This window comes from Hypoxylon trugodes (assembly GCF_022578975.1).
Source record: "Hypoxylon trugodes strain CBS 135444 unplaced genomic scaffold F4822scaffold_3, whole genome shotgun sequence".
NCBI lineage: Eukaryota > Fungi > Ascomycota > Sordariomycetes > Xylariales > Hypoxylaceae > Hypoxylon > Hypoxylon trugodes.
Genome location: NW_026250018.1, coordinates 3678732 through 3706486, shown reverse-complemented (window position 1 = coordinate 3706486; position 27755 = coordinate 3678732). Strand labels below are relative to the sequence as shown.

The following is a 27755-nucleotide window of genomic DNA, read 5'->3' as shown; positions in this document are numbered from 1 at the left end:
TTACTGATCCTGCCGCGAAGTTTTGCTATCCTTGGCAAGGGTGCCGTACTCCCGCTTAATTATGTCTTCAGGCTTCCCAAGTGAATGGGCATTTCGCCTGCCGAATTTTCAGTGTGCTTAGACTTCACACCTCAAGATGCATTTTCAAATCTCGAACCTCTATTTGATCTCCCGGGGCTATTCCAGGACACCTTTTGATTGTTAGCTAAAACTCAAGTAAGCAGCCACGAATCAAAAGACACAAAAGACCCAATCCTATCGGTCTGGCCTCGGAGGTACGTTGGCATCTCCGATCCCCAGCTATTTGCGGGTCTCAAAATGCAGCTTCGGGTCCTTCCGTCTACCCCAAGGTTACCATTTAAGTTGTCGTGAACTTATCAGATGTTCTAGCAATAAGATATCTATATATCATCATTCATTGATATGTGTGCCTTGTATCGTATCTTAATCTTGGAAACATGAAACAACTTAAAGTCACAGGGGTTAGAAAACTCATGATCATTTGGGTTGTCTAACAGAGATGCCCCGAGTTGGTGTGCTAATTGGTTAGTTCACATTTCGCCCACCATACGATTCGATAATCAATCTTTTCGCACCGCAGAATTAACTTTCTTGCTGGTGACGGATTATGCGACCGGTCATCTCGATGACATAGTGTACCTGGAGAAGGGCGACATATGTGTGGCTGAAATACTCGATGATTCCCTGTTTCGTCTTTGTATAGCGATACTAGCCAATCAGCGCCCATATTAAGCCACCAAATGACGTAGATGGATAGTAGCCACAATAGCTTTAACAAGGCCTTCTGACTCTAAACTGGGTTTACTTACGTAGTCATACGTGTGAATATTATATGTGCTTATAACTTAAGTACGCTGTTGTACCATCTTGAGTGTTGGATTAACTTCCTGATTCCAATTGTCGCGATCCCTTCTTACCTGCGGTTCCCAGCCTACCTATTAGCCCCCACTACAAACCAGGATAGAAACACAAAGACAAAATGGAGTGGGCGAAGCAAAAATACAACGAACAATACGAGATCTGGATGCCCTGGATCGAGGACAATTTCCTTAAATACTTTACGAAGGATAACAAAGCAAGCTATACCACTAAGGGTTCGTTCCCTATTATCCCTTGAGAGTGTTCTGTGATACTCAAGTATCCCTGTGATCGTAGCTAACACCGTATCGTAACAGAACAACTCGATAAATCCAAGGTAACCGGAGTCGAACAAGTCGACACACTACAAGATGGTGTCCACGGTGTAGCTGCCGGACAAGTTGGGCAAGGTGGCCTGCTACAACCCGTTGGCGACCTCCTCTCCAAAGAAGGGCTTAACCGAGCCGAACGTCGTGGGAAAGACGAGCAGGGCGGATACTTACCATCTGCTGTCTCCGGAATCCCGGGCTTGACGAAGTAAAACGAGTTGACTATGGAGACATGTTGCGGATGAATGAAGATATGATGATACCAAAAGGAAATAAGGGATGTGATGATACACAGGGCAAGGTAACGGCGTTCGATTTGATCACGGGGAATGAGAAAAGCGGACACGCAATTTTTAAGTAGGGCATTATAATAATAATCCTTCGTTTCTTGTCGTCGCGCTGCATCATGAAGTCAGGAAAAATAATATTCACTACCAACCCTTCAGTCACTTAGCAAAGAGTCTTCTTGGCATTCCCTTGCAGCGTCCAATTCGTATTGTCACCACACGGCGACTCGCGCACCGAGTTATTATCCACCGTCAACGTAATCCAAATATCCTTATTATTCGGAAACTCATCGCGCGCTGCAAGCCTTACTTCCCCGCCACCGTCAACCTTTCCTCCACGGATTGACACATTGTAGCAATTCTCAATCAGAATCGCATTGTTGCCGTTACTCGCCAAGTCTACCTCCTTAATCACCGCAGCTCCAGACTGCGACACGCAGAAGATACCGCGTCCACCACCGCGAGACTTGACTTTGTCGATATACACGTTCGTATTATAGTTACTGTTCGAGTTCTGCCCATTGTTGTTCGCCATTCGGAATGTCGCGTACCCTGTGCCCTTGGCCACATTGTCGCCATCGACGAGCCCTACCCATGCGTTCGTCGTCTTCTGCAGAAGCAAACCGCATTCGCCTACGTCCTTCGCGATCACCTGGGTAATGTTAAGCCCATCAATATTCCACGTCTCAACAGCGTGACTGCCAGCACCCGTGACCTTGACGGTATCTATCTTAACATTTGAATTGGCTGCCGCATCGCGATCAAAACGGATGCCCAATCCACCACTAAGATTCATCGTGATCTGGCCTAGGACTAGGTTCTTCGTGCCGTAAAATCGCAACCCGAAGTACGGGTTCCCGGTCATAGTCAGGTACGGAATCTTCACATCGGATGTACCTAGAGATTCGATGGCGCCGTGTCCGGCTCGATTCCCCGTATCAATAGTACCACAGCCCTCGAAAGTCTTGCCGCTGCTGATGGTGATGGTGTTAGCACCGATGGAACCCGACGCCATAACGGCAACGCGCTGGCCACTGCTGATTGAATCGAGCGCGGCCTGGATCGCGGCGCGGTAGTCGGATCCGGAGTATACCGATGTCGAGCCCTTGTTGGCCTTAAATGAACTTCCCGAGCCGGTCACCGTGGCATCCGGGGTGCCCGAGCCGCACTGGGCGTGGACGGCTGAGACGAGGGCAAGCACTGCCGTGAGGATGCTGAACCGAGCCATAGTTGCTCTTTACTCGCATTAGTCGATATAGGTGATGACCACCTGTTTTCCTGTTTTGATGACTAGCAATACATGCTATTTATACTATTTCCGATGAGCTAGGCATCGTATAGACAGCCCCGCGAGCTATATGCCCATCAGGGGCACTTCAATTAGAAGACTTGGCATAATTGCGTCGGAATAATTGCTTCCAAGACGTCTAGTCGATGCCAATGTATATAATTCATTTATTGCACCAATCGACCGTGATTTTTGCGATGCTACGACGGGGTTGAATTGAATATGTGCGGTATGGGCTCTCTTGGCAGCGAAGAGGGGCTTTTGCCTCCGGAAACCGTTTTTGGATATAATACAACGTCGAGTTAATTCTAACTTTTAAAATCAAGAATGATGCCCACCGCTGTCTATTCGGCAGGAGTAACGCTATTTATCGAGACTTGGCGCTCATGGACGTATTCATGGGGAAAGATTCTAGATCTTTCGTAGGAGAAGCTACCTCTACCCCGAGTCTAGGGACATAGGCGTGTAGCTCGGTGATAAGGAATAGTCGGTCCCGAAATGGAGATGTAGCGCAAGCCACAAACTGTGTCGATCAAATACGTAAAAATAACCGTAACAATACATGATATGAAAGTGTTTACTTGATCCAGGAACTGGGAAGACCCTTGTAGCAGTCATGTAGATCGTTTGTATTGATTGTTGGCATAGCGGATGATCATCCCCTACCTCTCAACTTACTCGCGCAGCTCGGGATAATGTCACACACCCAGTCGAAAGAAATATTCCAAGAAAATATATAATCGTTCAGCAAAAGTTTCATCCCGTAAATGCCATATAACATGTCGTAAAATGTGCGCGCGGTAAATGTCAAAAACGACTCAAACAATCAAGATAACTCGAAAAGAATATCCATCGATCTAATCTCTAAATGCTCTTAAATGCTCTTAGATGCTCTGGGTTGTCTAAAATAAATGCTGCGAGGCGCTTCTATTCTAGGTTCGGGATTCGACAGCTGATTTGATTGCTATTTTTACGAGTCAGTTCTGCTTTCAAATTGAAAATGAGGAGGTTGGGTGGCTTACCATCACAAGTTACTTTGGCGTCACCGAACAACATCTTCGTTCCGGGCATGTAGAACATCGGGTTTGGAACATCGGCTACGAAAATAATCAGTAAAGGGGTTATTTCAGGACTCTCTGTATTTGAACCTACCATAACCACTGGCCATACCACGCTTCATGACAATGACCTGCTTACTCTTCCAAGCGTGAAGGACAGGCATACCCGCGATAGGACTTCCGGGCTCGAGCGCAATCGGGTTGACCGTATCGTTAGCACCAATAACGAGCGTGACATCAGTGTCACCAAAATCATCATTGATCTCGTCCATTTCAAGCACGATATCGTATGGCACGCTCGCTTCCGCTAACAACACGTTACACTGCCCTGGCATGCGACCGGCGACGGGATGGATAGCGAAGCGAACATTGATTCCTTTAGCCCGCAACATGCTCGTTATTTCGCTAATCGCATACTGCGCTTTTGCGACCGCCATACCATAACCGACCACAATGATAACGTTCTCCGCATTGATGAGCGAGTCAGCCGTGTCTTCGACATTCGTCTGTGTTACCGATCCCTCGATCTTATAGTCTGTCGTCGCTGGTGCAGATATGCCGCCGAAGAGCACATTGGTGAGGCTGCGATTCATCGCAACGCACATTATATACGAGAGAATTGAACCGGAGACGCCAATTAGGGCACCAACTGTGGTTAGTAACGGATTTTCCAACATGAAGCCCTCGGCCACTAGCGCAAAACCACTATACGCGTTGAGAACGGTGATTACGACTGGCATATCCGCGCCACCGATCGCAGCTGTTGTAGTGTATCCTTTGGCGAATGACAGGATCGTGTTTGCGCCCAGGGCGGCAGCGGCGATCATAGGTGATCCCGGTGCCATCGTAACGAAAGCGCCCATAGTACCAATGTTAGCGGCAAGCATACTAGAGTTAATCAAGTGTCGGCCAGGGAGAACCAGTGGCCTCGAAGACATTTTTCCAGCCAGCTTCATGAATGCGACGATCGATCCGGTGAATGTTATACCACCAATCAACACTCCAAGATAAGCCGTGACGAGGTGTAGCGTTGAGATATGGTCGAGGCCACCCATGACACTTCCGATACTGGTCAATACTGCAGCAAGACCAACGACGGAATGCAGTGCTGCGACTGTCTGGGGAAGATCTGTGGGAGTGATACGCTTCCCGATGAGAAAACCGAGGATGCTTCCAACTGCGGCGAGAGTACCAAATTGAGTCAAGACTTCCGGGCTAAATCCAACGGCCAGCAATGAAGCAAGAACACCAGAGCCCACACCCAGGATTCCGAGCAAGTTACCCATTCGAGCCGTGGCCTGAGACGCCAGTCCTGAAAGGGAGCTGATGCACAAGATTGAGCTAACCATGTAGCCAGCTTGTACAAGTCCAGCTGCGCCAGTTGATGCGGCTGCGAGATAACCACCCGCGAAAAGGACACCAGGAACTGCGTACAGCCATGGGTATTCTGGCGGATCAGTTGGTCGCTTGAACATATCTAACATCCTCTTCGTGATCACGAAACCTCCGGATACGTTTACAAACGCCAAAAGCACGGACGCTGCACCAAGAGCCTGCGGGATGGTCTCAGGAACATAACCACCACCCAAGATAAAGAAACCACCAATGCCGACCATTCCTACAATCCGTTAGCTACTAAAGGCGATATATATAGGCTTTTAAGCTACTCACCAGATATAGCATTAGTGACACTCATCAAAGGCGAGTGAAGAGCTGGAGTTACACCCCATACGACGCGGTATCCGATTAACGAAGCCAATCCAAAAGTAAAAGCGTTACTCATGAAGACGGGACCAGTAAGCTTTCCAAGGGCCAAAGCAGTGCCCATACCAGCCGTTACACCAGCTACTTCTCGGGATTTCTTCTGGAAGGGTGTTAATGCAACAACTTCTTCTTCGGGCTTGGCAGCTGCTTTGGGTGCTGGAGCAGGTGGTGGAGCCGGTCGTGGTGCAGGAGGCAGAATTTCTCCGTTGTGAGTTACGATAGCCCCTCTAACGACCTCATCGCTCAGGTCAATGCCAAATGACTTCTCTTGTGGCGTCATTGACAAGAGGAATTTGACGATATTGTTAGAGTACAGAGTTGACGATTGCGTGGGTAGCCTGGAGGGTAAGTCCGTGTAACCTGTCGTGGCATGAGTATTTCAACTTCGCAACCCCGAAAAATGAGTCTTACCGATGATTTTCACATCATTATACGTAACAAGCTTGCCAGCTTCGGTTACCTCGCAATTGCCACCTGCTTCAGCAGCCAGATCTACGACAACGGAACCAGGTTTCATAACATTAACCATATCCTTAGTGATCAGCTTAGGTGCGCGTTTTCCGGGAATGAGAGCTGTCGTGATGATGATATCAACGTCCTTAGCTTGCTCGGTGAACAGTTTCATTTCAGCAGCAATGAATTCGGGCGACATTTCCTTAGCGTACCCTCCAGCACCGGAGCCATCTTCTTCGATTTCAACCTCAATGAATTCAGCGCCAAGAGATTGGACCTGCTCTCGTGCTGCGGATCGAGTGTCAAAACCACGAACGATGGCACCCATTCTGCGAGCTGTCGCAATTGCACTTAAACCAGCAACACCGGCGCCAATAACGAGAACCTTGCAAGGCGGGATCTTGCCAGCTGCCGTAACTTGACCGGTTAAGAAGCGACCGAAATTGTTGGACGCTTCCAATACAGCCTTATAACCAGCAATGTTCGCCATTGAACTAAGAGCATCAAATACCTGCGCCCGCGAAATACGAGGGATCATATCCATTGCAAATGCAGTAACCTTACGAGCAGCCAAGCGCTCAACAAGATCCTTGTTCTGCGCTGGCTGAAGCATCGAAATAATCGTAGCGCCTTGCTTTAGGCGATCAATTTCATTGACACTTGGTCCTCGAACTTTCAGTAAGATATCGGCTTGGCTCCAGACCTTGTCCGCATCGACTAAGGTCGCGCCAGCTTTCTCATAAGCCTCATCCAAAAAGTCGGCCTGCACACCAGCGCCGCGCTCAACGAGAACATTGCGGAAGCCCTTCTTCTTCAGAAGCGCTACGTTCTGAGGTGAGATTGCGACTCGTCGCTCATTAGTAAATATCTCGCGCGGTACACCTACAGTAAGATCCGAGTAAGGCGTAGATAGCGGCTCGACCACAGTTGAATATGCCGTAACAGGAATTGTTCGATTCGCGACATTCCTAACGCTATCAAACGACCGTTTTGGCAAAGCAGGTAAAACGGTAGGTTTCTTCGCATGTGTACTGTTCCACTGTCGCCGGCAGCCTACAGCGACCCCGCCGGATGACGCCGTCCAGTCTATGCGTGGCGTTTTCTTAGTATATATATTATCTCGGAAAGCGAGATTAAATCGAGACGCCACGACGACGCCTCTTTTCTCAATATTATGCGGTAGTAATTTACGAACCTAAGACATGCGACGCAGCGCGACGAGAAAGGCCTTCGGTCGCATGGTGAGCGACCACCGCCGGTCGAAGCAAAGACCACGACGAAATCATATTGGCGAAACACAAATGCTGTCAGCCATGCAGAGACAGCTCAATATCTCATTCGTCATTCGCAAACCCTCCCTTTAGACGCCTGGAATAATCTTTCACATCACGGCAAGAAAAGAGAACGATGAAAATGTTGTAGGAAATCAAGACAAACAACAGAGGAAAACACAATGTTGAGAGAAATTGAGAGTTTAGGTCAGGAGCCCAAACACGGATAAGAGCGGCAGCTTGGAGGGGCAGAGCAACAGATAGAAAAATGCCCGATCAAACGTTAGGCAGAGCACAGGCGGATAGGTATGGATGATAGACGTCCCGAGTCCCCCTTTTTTCAAACTCCACTCGGCCTATCTACATACTTAGATCTCCCCCGCTTCCAAACCAGGGAGCGAGTAACCGGCTTCTAACTAGCTACCCGCAATCATTGTTTTGGCAGACCTAGATCACCTGGACACTTTGGCACGACCAACCGTACCAATCAGACTGCCGTGATTCTATCCAATCTGTGGCCGGTGAATTCGGTATAGCCGACCAAACGGGAAAACGATTCGTCTAAAATTTTTCGCATTCGTACCACTCGTACATTCTTCAAGGCGCGCTGCTTGTTTTTTGATTCTGCCTAAGTCGTCGAGGATGTGTAGGACAAAGGTGACGCAACATATTTGTTTGTGAGAGGGTTGCCCGCGCTTCCCATGCGCCCCCCAGTTGAACGTGATGAGACGTAGACCCGCAAGCGATTCCCTTTATAGGAAAGCGGGTCTTGTCTCATGGCAGGAAATGCGGAGAGGGTGGGTTTGCGGGCACCAATTAGAAAGAATCAACCCGTCCAGCTCCCCACTCGTTACACTCATGTATTAGACCAACATTCAAGTCGATGAACTCGGGAGAAGATAAAGTAAGGTTCTGACCGCGGGAGCTATGAATCCTAGATAGTCGTAGATTATATCTAAACGATCTTTCGAAATAGAAGCAGGAAGACTAGGGTGAGCTGACGGTAAATCCTCTTGTGAATTGGACTTCCTTGATACTATTTATAGTGTACCTACGAACGTATGATCCAAAGTGGGATGCAACCCAGATAGGTACTTGTCTCCAAGTATGAAGGGACCGTCGCTCGTCTTCCTTGAGCAGAATGTGGTATTATATAATGTCTAATATAATAAAATCATACATCCCTTGTTGCGCATTAACAAATGAACCGGATTAATCCTTAATAATACAGAATTCGAAGCCGCCGACAACTCCGACCGTTTCTTTAGCGTCTATCAATCCAAGTAGAGTCAGCATGTCCTCCTCTCTACACATACGGCTTAATCTGCTCTTCAGTCCACTCCCAGAACTTCTTTGCAGTACCGTTACCGCCCTCTTCCACGGTCTTGGCCGCTGCTGTCAGGTCCTTTCGGATCGGCCGAGTACGACCGAACGGAATCACTAAGAATACGCATCAGTTCCAGCATCCTTAAATCATATTACGGTAGGATAGTACTTACCCCAACTTCCAGTTTTCTCAATTGTAAGATCTGGCGATAAACCAGCATACAAGAGCGTGTACGCGCCATTAATAGGAGGATAAGTAATCATCGACAAGGCCACCTTGGCGATCCGGTTTTGGTCACGATACAGATCCGAGGAGAGATTCCCGGGGTTCAAAGGGACGCTGATGACACCCTCGGCCTTGTATCGCTTGGCATATTCAACACCGTGCAGCCAATTTCCAGCTTTGCTGATACCGTACTTGTAGAGATACGGTTTATCGATATGATAGTCCAGATTGCTCATATCCACGGCCGTTGACTTCTCGCCGACGATCTCCGTGCCGCCTGATGAGACCCACACTACTCGGGACGTGCCCTCGGTCTTGGCTGTCGCGACCAGAATAGGAGTGAGGAGTTTGGTAAACGCAAATGTTCCGAGAGTGTTTACGCCGAGATGATATTCGAATCCTTGAGGGGTCTTGCTAGGTTCTGGTAGATTATTCTGAACACCGGCATTGTTGAACAATACATCAAGCTTCTTTTCCTTGGCAAGGAACTCGTCGACGGATCCCTTGATTTTAGTTAAGTCGCTGAGATCTAATTTTAAGAAAGCGAGGCCTCCTTTGGAGCTTGGAAATGCATTGCTGATTTCTTCAATAGCTTTATTGGCCTTGTCTTGAGAACGCGCAGCGATGTACACTTTCGCGTTTTTAGAGTAAAGGATCCGAGCGAGTTCCTTGCCTACGCCTGTATTTGAACCGGTGACGATGTAAACCTGCAGTTAGGTAAGGTCAATATTCGGTTCTTTAATCAGCGGTGCGTATTGCCTATTTTACTTACTTTTCCATGAAGATCAGATAAACTCCTTTCGGTAAAGGTCGCTTTAGGAGGGAAAAATTGGGTTAACATGCTTGAAAATTGGACCCCCATTTGTGTAACCGACTCAGGTATGTTGTACAAATCACTGATGTAGAAAATTTTTTTTAAAACAAAAGTTCAAGAAATGACGAATTGTTTGAAAATTGAATTGAAGAATGAAAGATGCATTCTACAAGACATTTCAAGGAAATCATGACGGCTTTTATCAAGCTCATGATATTGCTATTTCTTACTCTGAATCAAACTTGACTCGGATTTCCAGTTCTCTAATTGGTTCATCGACGGCCCATTCCGGGAAGCTTAACAAAAGAGAGTTGAAGCTAAGTTGTAATTATCAATTCGACCAATCAGAGTCAACAGTTTGCGAGCCAGCCAATAGGAAGGTCTATTGCGTCTTCAATATTTAAATCCGGTATTTCCGCCCTTGCGTATACGTCAGTGGTGCTAACGGACTTGCGGGAACTTTTACAACCCGCCTATTTGGATGAGATGCTCTAAGATTACGATTGAAGATTCTATATTGTGCCATAGGTTTGGTAAAAGCGAAATCCGCAACAGATTCAAGTATTCGCAGCGATGTATAAATCCTCTCCCAATCACTTCTCTTTAGCGTCACTTGCATAATCGCCGTGAGAGTCGTTGCGCAGGTAATAGCCGCTTTTTTTTTCCTTTCATTTCGCTCTCCTCAAATGTACGTCGCGGTTGGTTCGCTGTATCCTTATGCGAAACAAACCCCTAGGCTGACATTCTAGCTCGAGCGCATTTCGGCGGTAATGATTTAACGGACCGGATAGCATCAGATAATAGTATCTCAGCCTTTAGAATAACGAGGCGTATTACAATAAATCAGGTCAGCTATCCGAAGCGACTGAGAATTCTCGAATTTACCGATTTAAGAACGCTGGCTGCGATGTCGTTATTGAAATACGGGGTTGAACACTAATCTTGGGCCTGGAGATGCCAATAATAGGTACATAAATAGGCGGCTAGGCGTCGGGTTAGCGGGCCCCTATTAAGACTCTCGGTCGCCCTGCCCTGCTGAAATTACCTAGTAACCCCTAGGTAACCTGCTAAGAATCACACGAGGGAAATATCCGACCAAAATAGGCATCAATCTTGTCTACCTTCGATATCGTTTAAAATAAGACTTGCGGGCTACAATTAATGAATCTCTGCTAATAACCAACGTGAACAATTACATTGCCGAAACTTCAAGCGGCAGCAAGAGCACGCATTTAGTCGAACGAGTGCACATTCGTGCTTCGAATTTAGCAGTGCCTTCTTCCCCTATGTCCGGCGCCCCTTCAGCACTATAGATAACTTACCTAGGTACTGAACAACCCCCAACCCACTGCGACCGTGACGTATAGGTCCACTTTGAGGATATCAATCCAAGCCACTCAAGAATATCAGTGCCAACTTTATAACGGCAACATCGTTAAAAGATGCCTAAATCGCCTATATATCTAGGTAGGTTCTAAAACAGTTGACGTTAGACTATGTATCGAGACATAAATTGGGTTAAATCAAAGAGATTTACGACGACATGTTTAGCTACAGACGAGTGTCTCCGTGGTAGAGTTGAGCATTGTCAACTATCGGATCACTTTAGTGGATAATGTTAGTTGCCCGACTGCTCAATTAGTAGCCATTCATTCGAAAGTAAACGGCTAGAAGCACTTAATTTAGGTACCTGTACAATGTTCCAAATATTTAGATGGGCACTAAAACCCATTCATTAGAGACCCACAACTCAATTACCAAAGCCCGCAACCCTTTCTAACGCTCACGGACCACTACGGAACTATGGCCATGAGTAAAGGACTGGAAGCAACTAACGTTACCCTCGCCGTAATAGTAAACAGAAGGAACTGTGACATTTTTAAAGGATATAAGAGATGAAAACCCGCTAGATGAGAGTCGGTATAGCTCGATGAGTGCTGATTCCAGCGCGTGTTCAGTGGCCAACGAATCAAACACGATCCTCATTCCAAAATAGGAAGTTGCTTATGCTCCCTGCTGTAAGCCAGTGCAAACGTCGAATTAGTAACGATTAGCTCTAAAGTATATCGATTAAACTTCATTATGTCTATTATCTTATTCCTTTTCGTGGATCACCTTAGATATAACGATGATATAGCGGTCCGTTTGCAAATGCTTAGGGAGGGGCTTAGCTAGGCTGATCCTACCATTGCCAAAAGACTTGACTGGAAATATAATAATCTACCTACCATTCATTGTGAGCCTAGAATCGCGGTTGAGGTGTCAAAGTATACGCTGGAATTACAGTGTGTCATTAAATTATGCAGTGGTGAAATTCATAGTATTTTCCTATCATTATACCGACTCGTAACACTCTACCAAAATGCCCCGTAATTATAGGATGGCCCGAAATGTGCCTGGAATCCCTTAAAACTACAGCGCTATGCCCGCCTAAAGCTCTATCTAGGTACCCAGTAAACTGAACATTATCACTGTTTTCGTTCGACGCCCCACAAAGATCATGAACAGTATCATTTATCGTCTTAGTTATCTCAAACACTGGATGTGTAGGTACACTAAATATGACAATTACCCAGGTACCCAATCTCTTTGAGTGGCAACCGGATATCGGTTCCTGTATGGAGTTGATTCAGTCCAAAGAGGTATGAGACTTTTTGCAAGAAGCGGGTTTCTTAGACACATAAACGTTGATATTCAACGTTGCAGCCGCTGGACAGGTATAAATAGGTAGCAGCATCCGGCCAAACTAACCCGAAGCAGAGTGTCTCACCGTAATCAATTTGTCTAATTTCAGTGTTTATCAGTACCTAAGTATTTATCAGTATGTGTTTCTGGCTCGATTTACAAGTTTGTTGCAATAGGGAAATGTCGCTCCCCTATCCCAACGTCATCATGCATCTTCGCTTCGCTGTGATTTGCGACGATGCTCAACGTAACAGATACTACAAGCGCAACAACTACGACGAACCCCTTTGGGACCCCATGGCCGTCGTCAATAGCTGCCCCCATATGGGTTCAGGATTTTGCAGATATGAGCGTGTCTACTGGTTGACATGCTGGAATTGTATGGGGACCATTGTAGCCAATAATACAGGCTTTACCGAGGAGGATTATGGTATCAACTGCCATAGTAACGCAATTTGGATGCAGGAGCTTCAGTCGCAAACCCACCGTGTCCATTATCCGGAACTCGTGGATCGCTTTCCAACGGAATTTAATATCCAGCACCGCTACGTGCTCAGCAGCCCCGGATGGGTCGCAGTCAATCCAGGGGACCCGCTTGGTCCTGAACCGGCCGATCCCGAGTTAGTTCAACTTCAAGAGTTAAGCCGACAAATATATAGGTCAACGACGCACCCGGAACCAACCGCCATTCTCGGCCCTCATGGTCCGCCCAATGGTTGTCATTTTCTACCACTCAACCTTGCAGGCGGGTCTCAGCAGTGCCAGGGTAATCCCAATGCCGGGCCGGACACCCATTCGGAGGATGAAGAGGATGATAATGGCTATGAGAGCCCAGACTCGGACTTTGGGAGATATTAAGGATACATGTTCCGGGTTACCTACCGAGGAGCATGAATTTCTTGTAAGATAGTTTTTACCAACAAGCAATACATATAACAATTGCGCAAATGAATAAGTTCTATTCGGTGATATGGCAGTGATATGGTAGTAAGTACCGAGGTAAGAATTTTATGATGAATAACGAGTGCAAGAAGGGTAATATACGGTGGCCGGCCGACTCCGTTAACCACCGATAATGGGGAGGATTAGGCGCGCGTCTAAACTATTTAAACAAGCCACATATCCGTGGCTTGGAGGAGTCACTCTTTGTGCACAGTTTTCGGAGATTCCAAACAACGTCTAAGCCTATGATGAACGTTAATCGGAATGTAAATAGACAATAAAGGATTATGTTACTCACATCAAAGCAAACGTATTTGCTGTTGCAGGAATCACCGTTGCGAGTGTAAAGGGTGTGGTCGTCGTCACGGAAGCAGTTGAAAGTGTGGAAACCGTTGAAACCGCCACTTTCGAGCATCACATTAGAAAGGACATCTAATAGAATATCGAGATACCGGTAGTTGTACTTACCCAACCTGGGTAGATCCCGACTGGCTTGCAGCGTCCTTGTTAAGGTTCCAGCTGAAGGTTACACCAGAGCCGAAAGTGCAGCTACCACCGCCACCTTCCTGGAAGCTGCTGACAATGCATTCATTGTTGGACCCGGGGAAGACGTTGTCCAGGGTGTCGTCGGCGTAGAACTTCAAAGGTTCATAATGTGTTAGTTCAATGGAACTGTGAAGTCTTAAGGCGTATTAACTTACGTCGAGGGCGAGGTGGGATCCACAGTTGACCATGTGGATAGACTCTCTCACACGCTTGGAAAGGGTAGGCGAGGCAAGGCCAACTCCTGAGAGGAGGGCAACAATAGCAAGCTTAGTAAACTGCATGATGAAAAATGCTTTGTCGAAGACTTGGAGGAAGCTGGAAAGGAGGGTTTGCGATGAGGATAAAGATGCCTTTGAACAATGTATGGGATATGCCTTGGGTATTTATATTATCCTCCCAGGCTGAATTTGATGTTTTTCAGCTGTTGTGTCCGTGGTAGGGTAGTCGTCGCTTTCATGACTCTGGATATAACTTCTTGCAGTCAGGCATGACTCTGCGTAGACTATTGATATTATTCTGCAAAGTCAACGGAAGGAAGCTACTCCAAGGTCACAAGTGACAGGCCTTCGTAACGAGGCAACCAATTGATAGTTGATACTTAAATAGAGGCCGGAAATAAGCGATGGCTTGTACTACTGCATCGGGCTTCTATGCAGGAAGAACTTCGTGTTACACATAGTAGATGAGGTATCATCCATTTTCGTGTCCACCATTCAGTAACATTGGAAAGACTCAGCGCGCTTACGCCTCGGACATGGCAACAAAAATATCATTATTGCAACATAATTCGGAACGCGATCTGACGGGCCGATACAGGATGGCAGATTTCCCCTATTTATCATTTTCGAGTATGGTCGTATCGGGCTAGTTAGGCTTTCAAACAATTCCTAGTTTTAATACACACATCCTTCATTCTCCCTCATACTTCATTGATGTACTTTGTGAATATTCAGTTGGTGTTTCACAATAAATATTTTGTGTTAGCCTACTAGTAACAAAGAATCTTATGAAAGACTGGCGGGCTACCAGCTTCACAGTTTGCAGTTGTATGTATGTATGTAAGATTAGCCAAGTACTGTCAGGTGGTAGTCAGATACCCTAGATTGCAAGAATCTAGGAAGGCCTAGGCTTGTGTTGAAGACAGCTCACACTACGCCCGGCGGGCAAAGGCGTAAGCGCGTCTTAGGAAATAAAGTCTATGAAATTGTTACCTAAAAAATAACTCGTGATTACGTTAATCAATTTGTTTCTCACCAATTTCTTTATTCGAAGTTTACATGTGCTAAAACGAGTGGTTGAACGATAAATACGCTGAAGACTTAGGTACATAAATATGCTGGCTTTGGCGACGCCATCCGTTGTCGATTAATTAAGGGGTGAAAGGGTAGAAACTCGTCCATAGCTTGGGTAGATAGGTAATTAGCTTAGAATCGCGAAAATATTAAATACTAATCTAGAAACGTGGACGATGTAGATATTTACACTTCACATCATCTAGGATTATAGGTCATTATACTTAGGTAGGTTAACAGTGTACAGTGGCACACCAAATAGGAGTTAAATATTTAGCTACCTCAGTATCCTAGTACTGTAAGATGCAGTACAAAGCCACCTAACTCTAATTGGACCAAGTAGGCATAGACTTTCCCTAGAAGGCAAATCTTATTCCCATCCACAACTATCATTGGCTGCTAACATTTTGTGGCTTGTACCTCACTTCACGACCACTTCAAAGATAGCACTGACATCTTTCCGAAGCAACTATTTTTCAATTACAAAAAATAGCAAGTCTATAAGTCTATAGCATCCTCCACGAACGAAGCAATAAACGAATTAAAAATCAAACTCCATCAATGCAACTAAACATCCCCTCCCCTATATCGCATCACAGACACAGCCACCAATCACCAGCAACCATGGGATCCTCCTTTTATTGTTTACCACTCAGACAGACAGTGCATTAGGTCGAAATCGCTTACGAGGAAGCGACGCAAGGAACCTCCTGGACGAAGTCGTGGGTAGTCTGGGAGTCGGCCGGGAGGTCGTTGAGCTGGGCGCAGATGGGAACGAATTGCACACCGACACATCCCTCGGGAATAGTCTCGCCCTCGTAGACGAAGCGCACGACGGGGAGGTCCTCGTTCAAGGTGTCGACGTGGCGAGTGCACACAGCGAAGTCACCGGACTCGGGGGCGTGGAGCTGGGCGGTGGTGTCGGTGGCTTGGATGCCCATGCCGTCGGAGCCGCCGCCGGCGTTGACGCTGACGGAGTGCTCGCCGGGGAAGTTAGGGTCGGTGGCGTCGGAGCCTTGCACGATGATACCCCAGCTGAAGTCGGTGCCGAGGTCGTTTAGGACATCGACGAAGCCATCGGTGGAGGTACCGTTGGTGTAGAAGGGAGGAGAGCTGGGGTCCGCGTTGGCGGATAGAGTGGCGACGTTAAGACCGGCACCGGTGTGAGCGGTGGAAAGGAACTGGCCGGAGATAGGCGGGTTCAAGTCCTTAGCGGGGTCGACGAGTTGAGCCTGGAGCTGGTACGCCTTAGAGGTGGAAAGGGACCGAGCGACTGGAGAAGCGCTGGCGAGAGCGGCGAGGGAGAGAGTAGCGACCTTGGTATACATTTTGAATGAGTTGATTAAGTTGGTGAGTTTTAAAAACCGAAAGATCGTAAAGAGGGTAAGTTGACTTGAGAGGTAACTGGTGATTGAAGGTTTGCTTGTCTTGCTGTGTCTGTGGGATGGGGAATAAAAACTTCTGATTATCGAGCGGGCATGACCAGACTATATATACACAAAATCGACTATCGAAGCTCGACTATACGAAGTTACAATCGCAAACACATTCACATTCTGCTAAGGCACTTGCAGACACGAAGTTTCGGTCTTTGAAGATGTGACGATCTCAATACTGAGTCTCCAGATTGTTAGGCCATGCATATGAAGCTCCTTTTTTTCTGATTGGCTAGGAATTAGCAGTAAACTTGGAACTATGCACCGTGGGGAGGGCTGAGTTAGCGGATGCGCAGCACTAGCTAGGGGGCAAATTTTGGGTGCTGTGCCGCTGAACAGCTGAAAGAAGCTACCTAGGTACCTACTAATTCAGAACCAACAGCTATTGTTCAGGTAGCATTGTCCCATCTCGGGCATGTCGGAATTAAAAATAGCAGACAGCTGGCACGGTGAGGCATGAAGAATCTATCTAATCTAGCTGCCTAGCTACCCCGTATTTTTATCCTTGCTTTAATATAATTCATTTATTTATTATTTCGTTCTTTTGACAATTACATTACATAACACTCAGGAGGCGATTTGCAGTAGCTATTATGTTACACTAAAGTAGTGACTTTAGTGTAACCAGTCAATTGAAGTCGTGACGCAATTCCCGGTATACTAATAACTCAATCGATCGAAGTAAACGAACCGATTATTTTTTATTTTTGATCCTACTACAACATTTTAATGGCCCATGCAAACAATGGACGTTTTGAGGCTCTTTAGACCTATACATAGGTATATAGAACTTAGTATTAAGTGTCAGTGGAACCCAGAGTAGCCTTCCGGCGAACAATGGTTAAATCTGATTGGCCAATTTAGTCCCCGACATTCCACAAAGAGAAACTCAACTTGCACCAACAAACTTCCACGCGTAACTCTGATTCCATCACCCCATGTTTGACGGAACACTCGGCCTCGCCCTGTCCGGCACATGGCAATCCTCCGGATCTTGAATAGCCTATTGGCCCCTGTCAATCCCTTACTTTCAGAGCCGCCAAGCCCCGATCCCCTGCCAAGACCTCGGTAGACCTCGCCGGCTTTTGGGTTTTTAGACTCCGAGATTCATTATCCGACCCATATTATGTAACGGACGCGCAGGTAATTAAACAAGCGCGTGAATAATATTAATTAAATATGAAGGATGTTGGTACAATCCTGACTAAAACTTAAGAGGAGTTTGTTTGACTTGTCTTCTCTTGATTCGTTACTTAGATAGTCTAATAGGCTGTATAGAAGTTAACCTCCGGTATTAGTACTACCATAGACGATGAATCATTAAAATATGACTAAGTGTTACTGAATTTGTAGGTTCTGTGAAATCCACGTCAATTTTTCCCGATTCTTCTATACTATGGGTCCAAATATTCCCCGTGTAAACCTATTAGACGTTCAAATATTGCCGACAGCACACGGAAAAGGAGGCAAGAGTTACGGCCGTAGTATAGGATATATGACAGATCACTGCCTAGGTAGGAAAGAAGGAAAATAGAATTCGAGATACATGTAACCAACGAGTGACATTGCATACTACTACGAACTTCAGCTCGCGTTGTTAACTTATGATCTTCCCAATAATAGTGAATCCTTGAGCCAACTCCCACCACATCTCCCCTGCATGAGTAAATAGATTATACTCGTGTTCAACCATTGATGCATGGTTTGTCGCAATGAGCTATGAAATTGCTCTCTGCGTCGTTACGGCATTTGCCACTGCAGGCGCATAGTAGTTCGACGCTAGATGGCTGCTCGTCCATGCATACGAAGACGGCTTCGGAAACATCGGTCTTAGTTTTGCCGTTCGAGCAAAGCTCCGACAAGCCACTGCAATAAGCTTTACTGATGTCGTTGTTGGCGAAGTCTATGATATACGTCAGCATACCTAAACTACCTCAACTTTTTCATTGACATCCGTACTATGCCCGTTAGCTGTGAGCATGTAACCACAGTAGGTATATCCCTTGCCACATTTTGGGCCGGCGCCCTGGGGCCCGCTTGGTGCTGGTACTGGAGAGGCAGTGCCAGGAGGTGGCGATGCTGGAGCCGAAGAGGCCAGAGAGAGGGGTTCGCCAGTGGGTATAGTTAATACGACAGAACCCGACGGCTCGGCCCGTGGCAGCGGACCTCTCACAGCCAGGGCGGAACCTGCCAGGAGGGCTGAGTTGAACAAGACGGTAAGAAATCCCATGGTTTACTATGACTGAGAACGGGTTTATTGAAAGGATGTCTTAACAAATTGAGGGCGCTGGTGACTTCCAAGCAAAGATGAGCACGTCATGATCTATAAGCTTTTATAGATATACTTGATAGGTGCTGAATTTTGGGGCAAGAGAAAATACTACAATGCCGACAAACAAGATTGTAAAGGACAGTAGGAGCAAAGTCAAACGGCGAGTCCAGAAAACTTGAACACGGTTCAGTAATACGAATCCGTGGTATAATAGAATGCCTCATCTGGAAGCGAAAGGCGAAGTCTAGAACCAGTAGAAACCGTAACTAGCAGATCAAATACATCTAAGGCAGGCCTCATAGTATTGCCGGCATGATTGTGTGGCATAGCACGGAATACTATGGTACGTGAGTTCGTGGGCATCCCGTTTGTGAAACAGCTGCCATTCTAACCCTGATTGACTGGTCCGTGGAACCTGAAATTCAGGGCCCGAACGTACCTAGGCAGGTACGGTGGGACAACCGAATCTTGACATATTGTCGCGAAGGTATTGCATTACCATGAATCTTAAGTGAGCTTTAAAAGATGATGTACGCGATCGTAATGCGTGTGTCGTTCCTATGCATGGTCTTACAATTGACCGAGATGCGTAGTCTAGTTGGGCACCTATGTAGTGTAGTGGGATCTGTTGTAGCGAGACGCAGATTCTAGAAAAGAAAAAGCTTTGTTAAACGTCGTACAAGACGAGAACTAAAGCGAATGAATCCGGACGAATTTGAGTAGTATGAATAGTAGACTCATGGTGGAAGCGTTGCCGTCTTTTGATACCAAACATATCAAAAGGGAAATCATAAAATCAAGGAAGCCCGGTTCCCTAGGCCCCTATGATTGATTCTAGCCTTTCTCCCATGGCACAAATTGCTCGTGTTGGACAAACAGAAAGTGACTCATGACATGTCTTAGACGGGAATTAGGAGACAAGCGGAGAAATTGTTTTAGGAACTGGGCTGGATATTGTCTGAGTGATCGTTCCAATTCATGAATCTAGAATCGAAGCCTGGGAACTCGTGGTATGGAAGCATTTCTTGTTTCTACTTTAGCGAAATGTTGATGTAGTTGACAAGACGGTCAAGGTTATAGCCGAGCCGAAAGGGGTTGGTGTTACACCAAGATGAGCAGCTTAATAATTGTTTCCCCTTTAATGTTAAACGCCACGCGCCACGGACCGGGGTGTCAATGTTCGGCTGCAGACCTGCATGAAACTTTAGATCGGGGCTAAGTACAGGTACTTGTACCAGTACCTAATAGAAAAGGTTGCTGTACCTTGCCCCGCAGCACCTTATCAGATCTGGAACCAGAACCCCTCCTAGTCTGGACCCCGCGAAATCTTCACTGAGTCTTGCCTTCGTCACCTTTAGAAGTTTGTACTGCTTAAACAGCAAGTGGATACACAAGGACAAGAATTAGGACTTACCATACGTATCAATTCTGTATTTCATAGCACGAATATTCGGCCTTACCTTCTCTCAACTTCCCTGAATAAACCATTGCGTCCATCCCTTCTTTCGCATTGAGGCATCTCGCATAAGCATCCTACATACACACATATACACTTACACCCAACCCTACACAAACGAATCGCACGATCCCACAATGTCGACACCAGCCACGCAACCCGTAATAACGTCCTCGACGTCCCTAACATCCAAACCCACCATCCGGGTCGGCACCCGTAAATCCGCGCTCGCACTCAAACAAGCCGATTTCGTAGTAACCTCCCTCCAACGCCTCCACCCAACCGTCAACTTCGAGATCAAGGGCATGCACTCCACAGCCGACAAAGACAAGATCACAGCATTGTACAAGTTCGGTGGTAAAGGTCTATGGACGAACGAGCTCGAAGCGGAGTTGCGCATTGGGGAGTTGGATATTATTGTGCACTCCCTGAAAGATATGCCGACTAGTTTACCCGATGGATTAGTTTTGGCTTGTGTTACTGAACGCGAGGATCCACGTGATGTGGTGGTGGTGAAGAAGGGACTTGAGAATAAATATAAGAAATTGGCTGATTTACCGGAGGGTGCTGTGGTGGGAACGAGTAGTGTTAGGCGCATGGCGCAGATCAAGCGCAAGTACCCGCACCTACGGTTCCAGGACATGCGCGGGAATATCGATACGCGACTTAAGAAACTCGATGCTGAGGATAGCGAGTTCTCGGTTTTGATCCTCGCTGCGGCGGGATTGTTAAGGATGGGCCAGGATGCGCGCATTGCGCAGTATCTTGATAGTACGACGGAGGGCGGTGGTATGCTGCATGCTGTCGGCCAAGGAGGACTAGGGATCGAGGCGAGAGCTGATGATCAGAAGACCTTGGACTTGCTGAAGGAGCTCGAGAACAGGGAGGCTATGATCGCGTGTGAAGCCGAGAGAAGCGTTATGAGGACACTCGAGGGTGGGTGTAGTATTCCTATTGGTGTCGAGACGCAATGGCTCGGTGACAACAAGTTGAGGCTAACGGCAACGGTTGTTAATGTCGAGGGCACCGAAGCTGCCGATGCTGAGAAGATCGAGGAGATCAAGACTCGAGAAGAAGCCGTCGAGTTTGGCATAAAGGTGGCTAAGCAACTGACAGACAACGGCGCGCAAAAGATCCTAGACGTGATAAATGTGGATCGAGAGGCAAGCAGAGACAAGGCTGAGCCGTGGGTTCCAGCATAGAGATGTTATCTCGAGCTTCGAACTACTGGGGCTAGGTTCATTAGAAAGCATAAAAATGATTCGGACGATAATGGATGTTTTTCTTTATAGAACTCTGGCCGTCCATCTATGTAACCTTAGATAGGTAGAAAAAATCTTCCGTAGATGCATTGCTTCCGCCATATTGACGATGAGAGAATAAATACCCCATACGAGTTTATGATACAAGGTTGAGCCCGTTCTCTCTCCTACTCGCTGGTTGCCTGGTTGTTGAATGTCATTTCCATTTCCGGTGAACACCATGAAACCCCCTTATCCCCATTGTCGAATTTGACCAACCCCTTACCCCATGATTGCGTTTACATGCACTCTTGGCCTTGGACCCCTCTTTGCGAGCGGGGTGAGCTTAGTGTTCCGAGCCGGTAAATGCCTTGTACTCTTCGGGGTCCATGAGCGCTTCGAAGTCCTTGACGCCTTGCTCGCCGACTTGGACCTTCGCGATCCAACCACCACCGTGGGAGTCGTCCTCGGGGACCTGGTTTATGGTACCGGGCTTCTCCTCTAGCGCTAGGTTGATGCCTGTAACCGTGCAAGCAATAGGTGCGTTGATATCGGCGGCACTCTTAACAGATTCTACAGCGCCAATAGCGTCACCAGCATTAACCTCCTTACCCTCCTCGGGTAGCTCAACGTATACCACATCACCCAACTCTTCAGCGGCATACTCCGAAATGCCGATCACACCGGCCGTCTTGTCGGCATTGAGGTCGATCCACTCGTGGTCTTTAGTGTACTTGCGGATGTCTCCTGTTGTAATACCGAATTGTCAGTGGTGAACATTGTGAGTGGTTTTGTGGCAGTACAAAATGTGGTTGTTGGCGACATCGGAGAATGAAGGAATTGGGAGCTGGCTTACTTATCGGCGAAGAAGAGAATGCCCTCACAGCTACCGGTTGCCAATTGGATTTTGCGCGCGGCGCTTGTACTGCCAATCGAGAGAGAGTCGAAGGTCGAGCTGCCCGGAGGCATCGCGCAATTGATGCCATGACGAGGATAGGTTGTAATTGTGGTATTATCGGAGGGGAAAGAGTAAAAATGGTAGACCGTTGTTTCGGTGAAGCTTTTCTTTAGCAAGCTTTGGTGTGTGCAACAATAGATATCGTATCTATGATACCACTACTTGAAATTGTTAAGACTGGTACGATTTCTAGATCTTGGCGCCGAATAGTCGGCCGATGTGGGGATTCGCACTGTTTTATTTGGTAAAAATAACGTTGAATTGGACAGTGCATTGCGTTGGGACTTGTCCGGTATGACCCGATAAGAAATTGAACCAATGAGAGAGCTTCGATGAGCCCCGCGTCTTGGTGAAACTCCGGATGACACAGAAACTCAATTGATGAGATACTTCGTTACTAGCATAGTAGTATCTGGCACTTCTATTGGTCAGAATGGTCAACGATGCCGATTGGTCACAGCGTGTTACCTGCCTATCAGCTACCTGTATTTACCTAAGCTTTAGCTGTAGCGTCAATAACAACACACTCAATAAGAAAACAATTTGTCCGGGCACCAATTATAACAGACAACGTCAACAATGTTTATGTATTTGCCCGTTCGAAATTTTCAGCTTTATCGATCTAAGCATCGATGTGGTCTTAAGATCGATCGTTTCTCGTGTTGCAAGTGGAAGAATTAATCCAGCAAGACACATGTTAACGTTACTATATCCAAAGTAGTAATAATGAAGGTTGTTTCGTGTTCCTTTCCGCGAAACGATGTTTCGCGTCGCGTTCGATGAGTTGATCATCCTCACCTGTTTCCTGTCTTCTTATTCGTTGATTCTTGTTAGTGCTAGAAACCTTAGCCGCCCCGGATTTGCGACAACAAACTGAATTAAGTACCGTCCAATTGTACATATTAAGGCAATGCGCAAAAATAACCTTAGGGAAACAGCTAAGTCGGTATTTCCGATAGAATTTAAGGAAAAGTGAAGGAAATGGCGGTTTGAATTGAGCAAGCCTTGACCAACTTGGACTTTAGCTTTGCTTTTGCAGCTCTTGCCATCATTTTCGTGTAGTACCTAGGTACATAATCGATCGAGTAATACGGTAATAACCCACCCACCTGCCGTAACCAAAGCAAATAGCCCCTCAATCGTCCAAAGTCAATCACGTACAGCAGTATTTCGTACCTATTTCGCACCTAAATTAGGTTCCATCCCGTCACATCTTTCCGGGATCCCGCATCAACTAAAGCAATTCTACCCTTTCCGTATTTCCACCCATTCCATCATTTGGCATCTGGCATTTGGACACGACACGCACGACCTTCAACGAAGCACGTCGACGGGGTCCCGGCCTAAGGTACGAAATTATTAATTTGTATGTATGTATGCACAAAATAATACCTACACCTAACACAATAAATCTACACCTGGTCAAATTTGGGGTTAGGCATTGATTTTGCAATCTTCGTTGGCATCACCCCCGAAATTCCAGCATCATCTTGACTCGTTCCCCTTTCCCATAGGATTCGACGCCTATCAGCTGCATCTCGGGATCGACAGCCTACCTAAACCTTACATTACATTGCCTTACATTACTTCAGGCTGCTAGCCGAGTCCAAGTCCATCTTTCATATCGATAGGCATCGAGGTTGATTTAATACTAATACTTAGAAATAGTTAATAAGTCGTCGCACCGGACATTCCTCCCTGCTCGCCCGAACCGACCTATTATCCATTTCTAAGACATTCCGATGAAGCTAGGCACGGGACGAAACTGAGACCTTCTCATCGTCCCCCCTCAGCCAATCTCGCATTGCTCGCGCTTGAATCACCATTCAATTCTCACCACTCGCTATCTATCCGTCTCGTCCACCCAAATCTTTCATCCTGGATTCTTCGACGCTCTCAGCGGGGTCTGCTCCCCAATTCCACGACGCCTTAGATACAATGGAGCAAGATCCTATCGCCGCACCCCTTCCCCACGACATCCACGATGATACGCTTGGTGGCATAGAAGGATCCCCGCAGCTCCCCGTCGAGCCGGTTGGTCATGAACCACCGCATCACCGATCGCAATCCCTCGACCAAGGCCTAGCCAATAGCGCGCACCCCGACGATCTCGACCCGAACGTCCAGTACGATGCCCATCAATATGACGCCCCACAAGCGACGCCAAGACCCGGTTCATCTATGTCTGGACCTGGCGAGCGACAATTCGGTGAACAAGCACCCCGAGAGAGTAACGGCGCGGATCGAAACACCCGGAACCATGTCGTGATCAAGGTTGGCATGGTAGGAGATGCGCAAATCGGAAAGACATCTCTAATGGTGAAATATGTCGAAGGTAGCTGGGACGAGGATTATATCCAGACGTTGGGTGTCAACTTCATGGAGAAGACGATTAGCATACGAAACACCGAGATTACATTCAGCATATGGGACTTGGGTGGTCAAAGGGAATTCGTGAACATGCTACCTCTGGTTTGCAATGATGCCGTGGCTATTCTATTCATGTTCGACTTGACAAGAAAGAGTACGCTGAACAGCATTAAGGAATGGTATCGCCAAGGACGAGGCTTCAACAAGACAGCGATTCCCATCTTGGTTGGCACAAAGTATGACCACTTTGTCAACTTCCCTCGAGAAGACCAAGAAGAAATTTCGAACCAGGTGAGTTTGGCATCCATACCTAGGCCGGGCACACAAAGGCAACCAGCGCTAACGATCATTTTAGGCCAAACGATTCGCTAAGGCGATGCGAGCTGCTCTTATCTTCAGTAGTACCAGTCACAGCATCAACGTCCAAAAGGTTAGTCCTCATTCATACATGGTCGTTTCCATACGAAACCATACTGACTATTAAGTATAGATCTTCAAGATCGTTTTATCAAAGGCATTCGATCTCAAGTGCACAATACCCGAGATCGAAAACGTTGGCGAACCCCTTTTGCTCTACCAGTCCGTATAATCGCAGACTTGGGTTGGTCTTTAACAGCCTGATTTGGACTGGCCACTATATCTTGGTTCAGCGCACTGTATAACCGCGCACCAATTTCTGTCATCCTGATGCATTTCATGATATTATACGGCCGTTACGACAAAATCAAATCCCTATAAATTCGGGATCTTCCAAAACGTTAATGCTTCGCTCGTATAGCCAAAACATGTCCTTGACTACAATTGAGCTCCTCAGCTTCCAACGACATAACGTTGCATGCGCATTCGTTCGATGAAGCAACATGGCAACAATAATCGGATGATCAAGAACATATCTAGATAAATTTCCTTTGTTTGAAACGTCGCTAGACGGAGTTCGTTTGCACCTGGGGGTTTTTGCAACACAATTTTCGCATTAAGGAGTACATTGGCAATTTTCAAAGGAGAGGGGAGACGATGATTTTTGCCAAACAACAATCACCGGATGAGATATTTCCGGTTGATTTTTGGCGTGGAAAAACAATTAAAAAGGTGTTTTACTGCGACAACCTGAATTTGCCTTTTCTACCTACCAGTTGGTCCTTTTTTCAGCCCGAAGGAGTGAGCTACGAGGGCTATGTATGAATGTAATTACTAGTCATCCGACACGCAACACCTGGGTTTTGCGTTTCTATTCCACATGCGAGGTTGGCCTTGAGCTTCACATCCCTTTTAACCTTTGCCTACTTTGCGCATGGTTTATGGTGGTATTAATGATGCTCATATAGGAAGGGATTGAAGGAACGGAGATGAAGTTACTACTATGGACTATAATTGCGATATGGTAGTTAGGAAAGCAGAAGAAATCAAGACTGATGAAAAGCAAGTACTTGCGCCCCATGATACCACTTCGCCTTTGTGAATTGCAACATCCCTATCGCCCTCTCATATTACCATACACTCTCGTCGCAATAGTGATGAATTTGTAGTAGATGAGTTGGGATAGTCAATTAAGATGTGGGTAGGTATTGTACATATTATAACACAACCTATCGTAAGCTTTTCTACCCCCCCCCCATATATCGTTTCATTTTCTCTAACTCATGCGTGCGTGTATTAGATAGTAGAAACCCCATTCTCATTCTCGTCTCGTTTTCCTCTTCATACACAAACTCCTCCCCCTCCCTACCTTCACCATCAACTCCCATAAAAACACACAGAAGAAAACACCAAAACGCAAATGACCCAAGAGCAATAGGACATCACTCAGGCCCACCCTTCTTAACCCCCTCACCCTCACCCTTCAGCGGATCCTCCCGTGGATGCTCCGTCGACCCTTTTTTACTCGGGACATCGCTCGAGCTAGTAGCGACCTTGGTATCTTTCTTCCTGATCATGTCTTTGTACTCTTCCTGTGCTTGCTTCTTTTCTTCGTAATTGGTCGCCATGTCCGTGTTATCAGATGAGGGGGGAGGGGTCTCGCGGCCGGTTTGTGAGGAGCTGTGGGTTGCTTTTGGGTTGCCGGAGGTGGGGAGTTGGTTTGTGGGCGGGTTTGGGGATTCACTGTCGGATTCGTTGTCGGATGATGATGGGGTGTCGGTGCCGGAGTCTGAGTCTGAGGAGCTGTCCGAGGACGAATCATCTGCGCCGGATTCTACTGCGGGTGCTTTTTCTTCGTCCGGCACTGGTGCGCCGTGGTGGTCATCGTGTGCTGGTTTCTTAGAAGGGCCAGATGCGAGGAGCCATGCTACAGCGGGTACGGTGATGCCGACGGAACCGATGAGCCTAGTATGCGTGCGTGTGTTAGCAAGCTGGTCTTGGCGTAGCTCTGGCTCGTGTTGACAGCATTGCCGCTGAAAGGGCCAATTGATCACCAATTCCTTCCTTCAAGCCCATTGGTTCCCCATAATACATTCATAAATGACATAGAAAGGAGAAAAACTCACCAAGGCAAATCACTCGTCTTCTCAGCTCCCGCACTGCCTCCATGTCCGGAACTCGCATACCTTCGGGCAACTGAGCGCATCAGCGTATGCCTATGCGCAGCGGGTACAGCAGTCCGTCGAGCGACAGTACGTGCAACTGAACTAAAGATACGAGACGTCGACATCCTATCTTTTCTCTCCTTCTAATTCCTTTTCCCTTCCGTCACAATTAAAAAAAAGTAAGAAATTGAAAGATGTAGATGGTAGGTAGAAAAGGAAGGAAGAAAAAAACAAAATATCGCAGAATGCCGGGATCTCGGTAGAAATCGGTATTAAGAATCGTACGTGCTTGCACCCAAATCCGTACGTAATACCAGTACGGTTAGAAGGACATCAAGGA

General features: G+C 46.9%; 12 protein-coding genes across 12 annotated transcripts; 4 read left to right on the top strand and 8 right to left on the bottom strand.

The window, feature by feature from the left end:
• Window positions 1–861: 861 nt before the first annotated feature.
• F4822DRAFT_397143 (uncharacterized protein) lies at window positions 862–1554 on the top strand. Its single transcript, XM_051457597.1, has 2 exons — window positions 862–1115; window positions 1197–1554. The coding sequence occupies exons 1-2, from the start codon at window positions 1001–1003 to the stop codon at window positions 1418–1420; spliced, it is 339 nt and encodes a 112-aa protein (XP_051317347.1). The 5' UTR covers window positions 862–1000; the 3' UTR covers window positions 1421–1554.
• On the bottom strand, window positions 1405–3102 carry F4822DRAFT_189864 (ricin B lectin:Parallel beta-helix). The gene has a single exon (XM_051453544.1). It carries the CDS (start codon window positions 2721–2723, stop codon window positions 1659–1661), a length of 1065 nt encoding a protein of 354 aa, XP_051317346.1. The 5' UTR covers window positions 2724–3102; the 3' UTR covers window positions 1405–1658.
• A 456-nt stretch (window positions 3103–3558) lies between these two features.
• Window positions 3559–8073, bottom strand: F4822DRAFT_189826 (NAD(P) transhydrogenase mitochondrial precursor). Its single transcript, XM_051453543.1, has 6 exons — window positions 7254–8073; window positions 6017–7144; window positions 5513–5965; window positions 3936–5459; window positions 3806–3880; window positions 3559–3747 (listed from the first exon to the last, which is right to left on the bottom strand). The coding sequence occupies exons 1-6, from the start codon at window positions 7342–7344 to the stop codon at window positions 3716–3718; spliced, it is 3303 nt and encodes a 1100-aa protein (XP_051317345.1). The 5' UTR covers window positions 7345–8073; the 3' UTR covers window positions 3559–3715.
• Window positions 8074–8439: 366 nt separating this feature from the next.
• F4822DRAFT_397134 (putative short-chain dehydrogenase) lies at window positions 8440–9980 on the bottom strand. The gene is made up of 3 exons (XM_051457596.1): window positions 9654–9980; window positions 8829–9588; window positions 8440–8769 (listed from the first exon to the last, which is right to left on the bottom strand). Exons 1-3 carry the CDS (start codon window positions 9741–9743, stop codon window positions 8636–8638), a joined length of 984 nt encoding a protein of 327 aa, XP_051317344.1. The 5' UTR covers window positions 9744–9980; the 3' UTR covers window positions 8440–8635.
• Window positions 9981–12355: 2375 nt separating this feature from the next.
• F4822DRAFT_442514 (uncharacterized protein) lies at window positions 12356–13238 on the top strand (the record flags this gene model as incomplete). Its single annotated transcript, XM_051462992.1, has 1 exon — window positions 12356–13238. The coding sequence occupies exon 1, from the start codon at window positions 12519–12521 to the stop codon at window positions 13236–13238; it is 720 nt and encodes a 239-aa protein (XP_051317343.1). The 5' UTR covers window positions 12356–12518.
• A 204-nt stretch (window positions 13239–13442) lies between these two features.
• On the bottom strand, window positions 13443–14149 carry F4822DRAFT_427422 (uncharacterized protein; the record flags this gene model as incomplete). The annotated part of the gene is made up of 4 exons (XM_051460736.1): window positions 13443–13559; window positions 13621–13726; window positions 13791–13960; window positions 14024–14149. 4 exons carry the CDS (start codon window positions 14147–14149, stop codon window positions 13443–13445), a joined length of 519 nt encoding a protein of 172 aa, XP_051317342.1.
• Window positions 14150–15843: 1694 nt separating this feature from the next.
• On the bottom strand, window positions 15844–16488 carry F4822DRAFT_427421 (uncharacterized protein; the record flags this gene model as incomplete). The annotated part of the gene is made up of 1 exon (XM_051460735.1): window positions 15844–16488. One exon carries the CDS (start codon window positions 16486–16488, stop codon window positions 15844–15846), a length of 645 nt encoding a protein of 214 aa, XP_051317341.1.
• A 1563-nt stretch (window positions 16489–18051) lies between these two features.
• Window positions 18052–18826, bottom strand: F4822DRAFT_442510 (uncharacterized protein; the record flags this gene model as incomplete). Its single annotated transcript, XM_051462991.1, has 2 exons — window positions 18052–18499; window positions 18556–18826. The coding sequence occupies 2 exons, from the start codon at window positions 18824–18826 to the stop codon at window positions 18282–18284; spliced, it is 489 nt and encodes a 162-aa protein (XP_051317340.1). The 3' UTR covers window positions 18052–18281.
• A 1361-nt stretch (window positions 18827–20187) lies between these two features.
• Window positions 20188–21743, top strand: F4822DRAFT_189692 (porphobilinogen deaminase). The gene has a single exon (XM_051453541.1). It carries the CDS (start codon window positions 20462–20464, stop codon window positions 21524–21526), a length of 1065 nt encoding a protein of 354 aa, XP_051317339.1. The 5' UTR covers window positions 20188–20461; the 3' UTR covers window positions 21527–21743.
• On the bottom strand, window positions 21741–22767 carry F4822DRAFT_189635 (glycine cleavage system H protein-like protein). Its single transcript, XM_051453539.1, has 2 exons — window positions 22422–22767; window positions 21741–22312 (listed from the first exon to the last, which is right to left on the bottom strand). Exons 1-2 carry the CDS (start codon window positions 22549–22551, stop codon window positions 21912–21914), a joined length of 531 nt encoding a protein of 176 aa, XP_051317338.1. The 5' UTR covers window positions 22552–22767; the 3' UTR covers window positions 21741–21911.
• A 1694-nt stretch (window positions 22768–24461) lies between these two features.
• Window positions 24462–25482, top strand: F4822DRAFT_427417 (P-loop containing nucleoside triphosphate hydrolase protein; the record flags this gene model as incomplete). The annotated part of the gene is made up of 3 exons (XM_051460734.1): window positions 24462–25184; window positions 25249–25323; window positions 25384–25482. The coding sequence occupies 3 exons, from the start codon at window positions 24462–24464 to the stop codon at window positions 25480–25482; spliced, it is 897 nt and encodes a 298-aa protein (XP_051317337.1).
• A 1029-nt stretch (window positions 25483–26511) lies between these two features.
• Window positions 26512–27666, bottom strand: F4822DRAFT_189661 (uncharacterized protein). Its single transcript, XM_051453540.1, has 2 exons — window positions 27377–27666; window positions 26512–27215 (listed from the first exon to the last, which is right to left on the bottom strand). The coding sequence occupies exons 1-2, from the start codon at window positions 27538–27540 to the stop codon at window positions 26693–26695; spliced, it is 687 nt and encodes a 228-aa protein (XP_051317336.1). The 5' UTR covers window positions 27541–27666; the 3' UTR covers window positions 26512–26692.
• Window positions 27667–27755: the final 89 nt, after the last annotated feature.

Coding starts and splice junctions, on each gene's coding strand:
- F4822DRAFT_189826 (XM_051453543.1), bottom strand. CDS start 7,344: ATGATTTCGTCGTGGTCTTTGCTTCGACCGGCGGTGGTCGCTCACCAT. Junction 7,145..7,253: donor CGCTGCGTCGCATGTCTTAG/GTTCGTAAATTA, acceptor CGCCACGCATAG/ACTGGACGGCGTCATCCGGC. Junction 3,881..3,935: donor TGGTATGGCCAGTGGTTATG/GTAGGTTCAAAT, acceptor TTATTTTCGTAG/CCGATGTTCCAAACCCGATG.
- F4822DRAFT_189692 (XM_051453541.1), top strand. CDS start 20,462: ATGTCGACACCAGCCACGCAACCCGTAATAACGTCCTCGACGTCCCTA.
- F4822DRAFT_189864 (XM_051453544.1), bottom strand. CDS start 2,723: ATGGCTCGGTTCAGCATCCTCACGGCAGTGCTTGCCCTCGTCTCAGCC.
- F4822DRAFT_397134 (XM_051457596.1), bottom strand. CDS start 9,743: ATGGGGGTCCAATTTTCAAGCATGTTAACCCAATTTTTCCCTCCTAAA. Junction 9,589..9,653: donor TATCTGATCTTCATGGAAAA/GTAAGTAAAATA, acceptor ACCTAACTGCAG/GTTTACATCGTCACCGGTTC. Junction 8,770..8,828: donor TGAGAAAACTGGAAGTTGGG/GTAAGTACTATC, acceptor GCGTATTCTTAG/TGATTCCGTTCGGTCGTACT.
- F4822DRAFT_189635 (XM_051453539.1), bottom strand. CDS start 22,551: ATGGCATCAATTGCGCGATGCCTCCGGGCAGCTCGACCTTCGACTCTC. Junction 22,313..22,421: donor ATTCTCTTCTTCGCCGATAA/GTAAGCCAGCTC, acceptor GTATTACAACAG/GAGACATCCGCAAGTACACT.
- F4822DRAFT_189661 (XM_051453540.1), bottom strand. CDS start 27,540: ATGTCGACGTCTCGTATCTTTAGTTCAGTTGCACGTACTGTCGCTCGA. Junction 27,216..27,376: donor AAGACGAGTGATTTGCCTTG/GTGAGTTTTTCT, acceptor CACGCATACTAG/GCTCATCGGTTCCGTCGGCA.
- F4822DRAFT_397143 (XM_051457597.1), top strand. CDS start 1,001: ATGGAGTGGGCGAAGCAAAAATACAACGAACAATACGAGATCTGGATG. Junction 1,116..1,196: donor AGCAAGCTATACCACTAAGG/GTTCGTTCCCTA, acceptor GTATCGTAACAG/AACAACTCGATAAATCCAAG.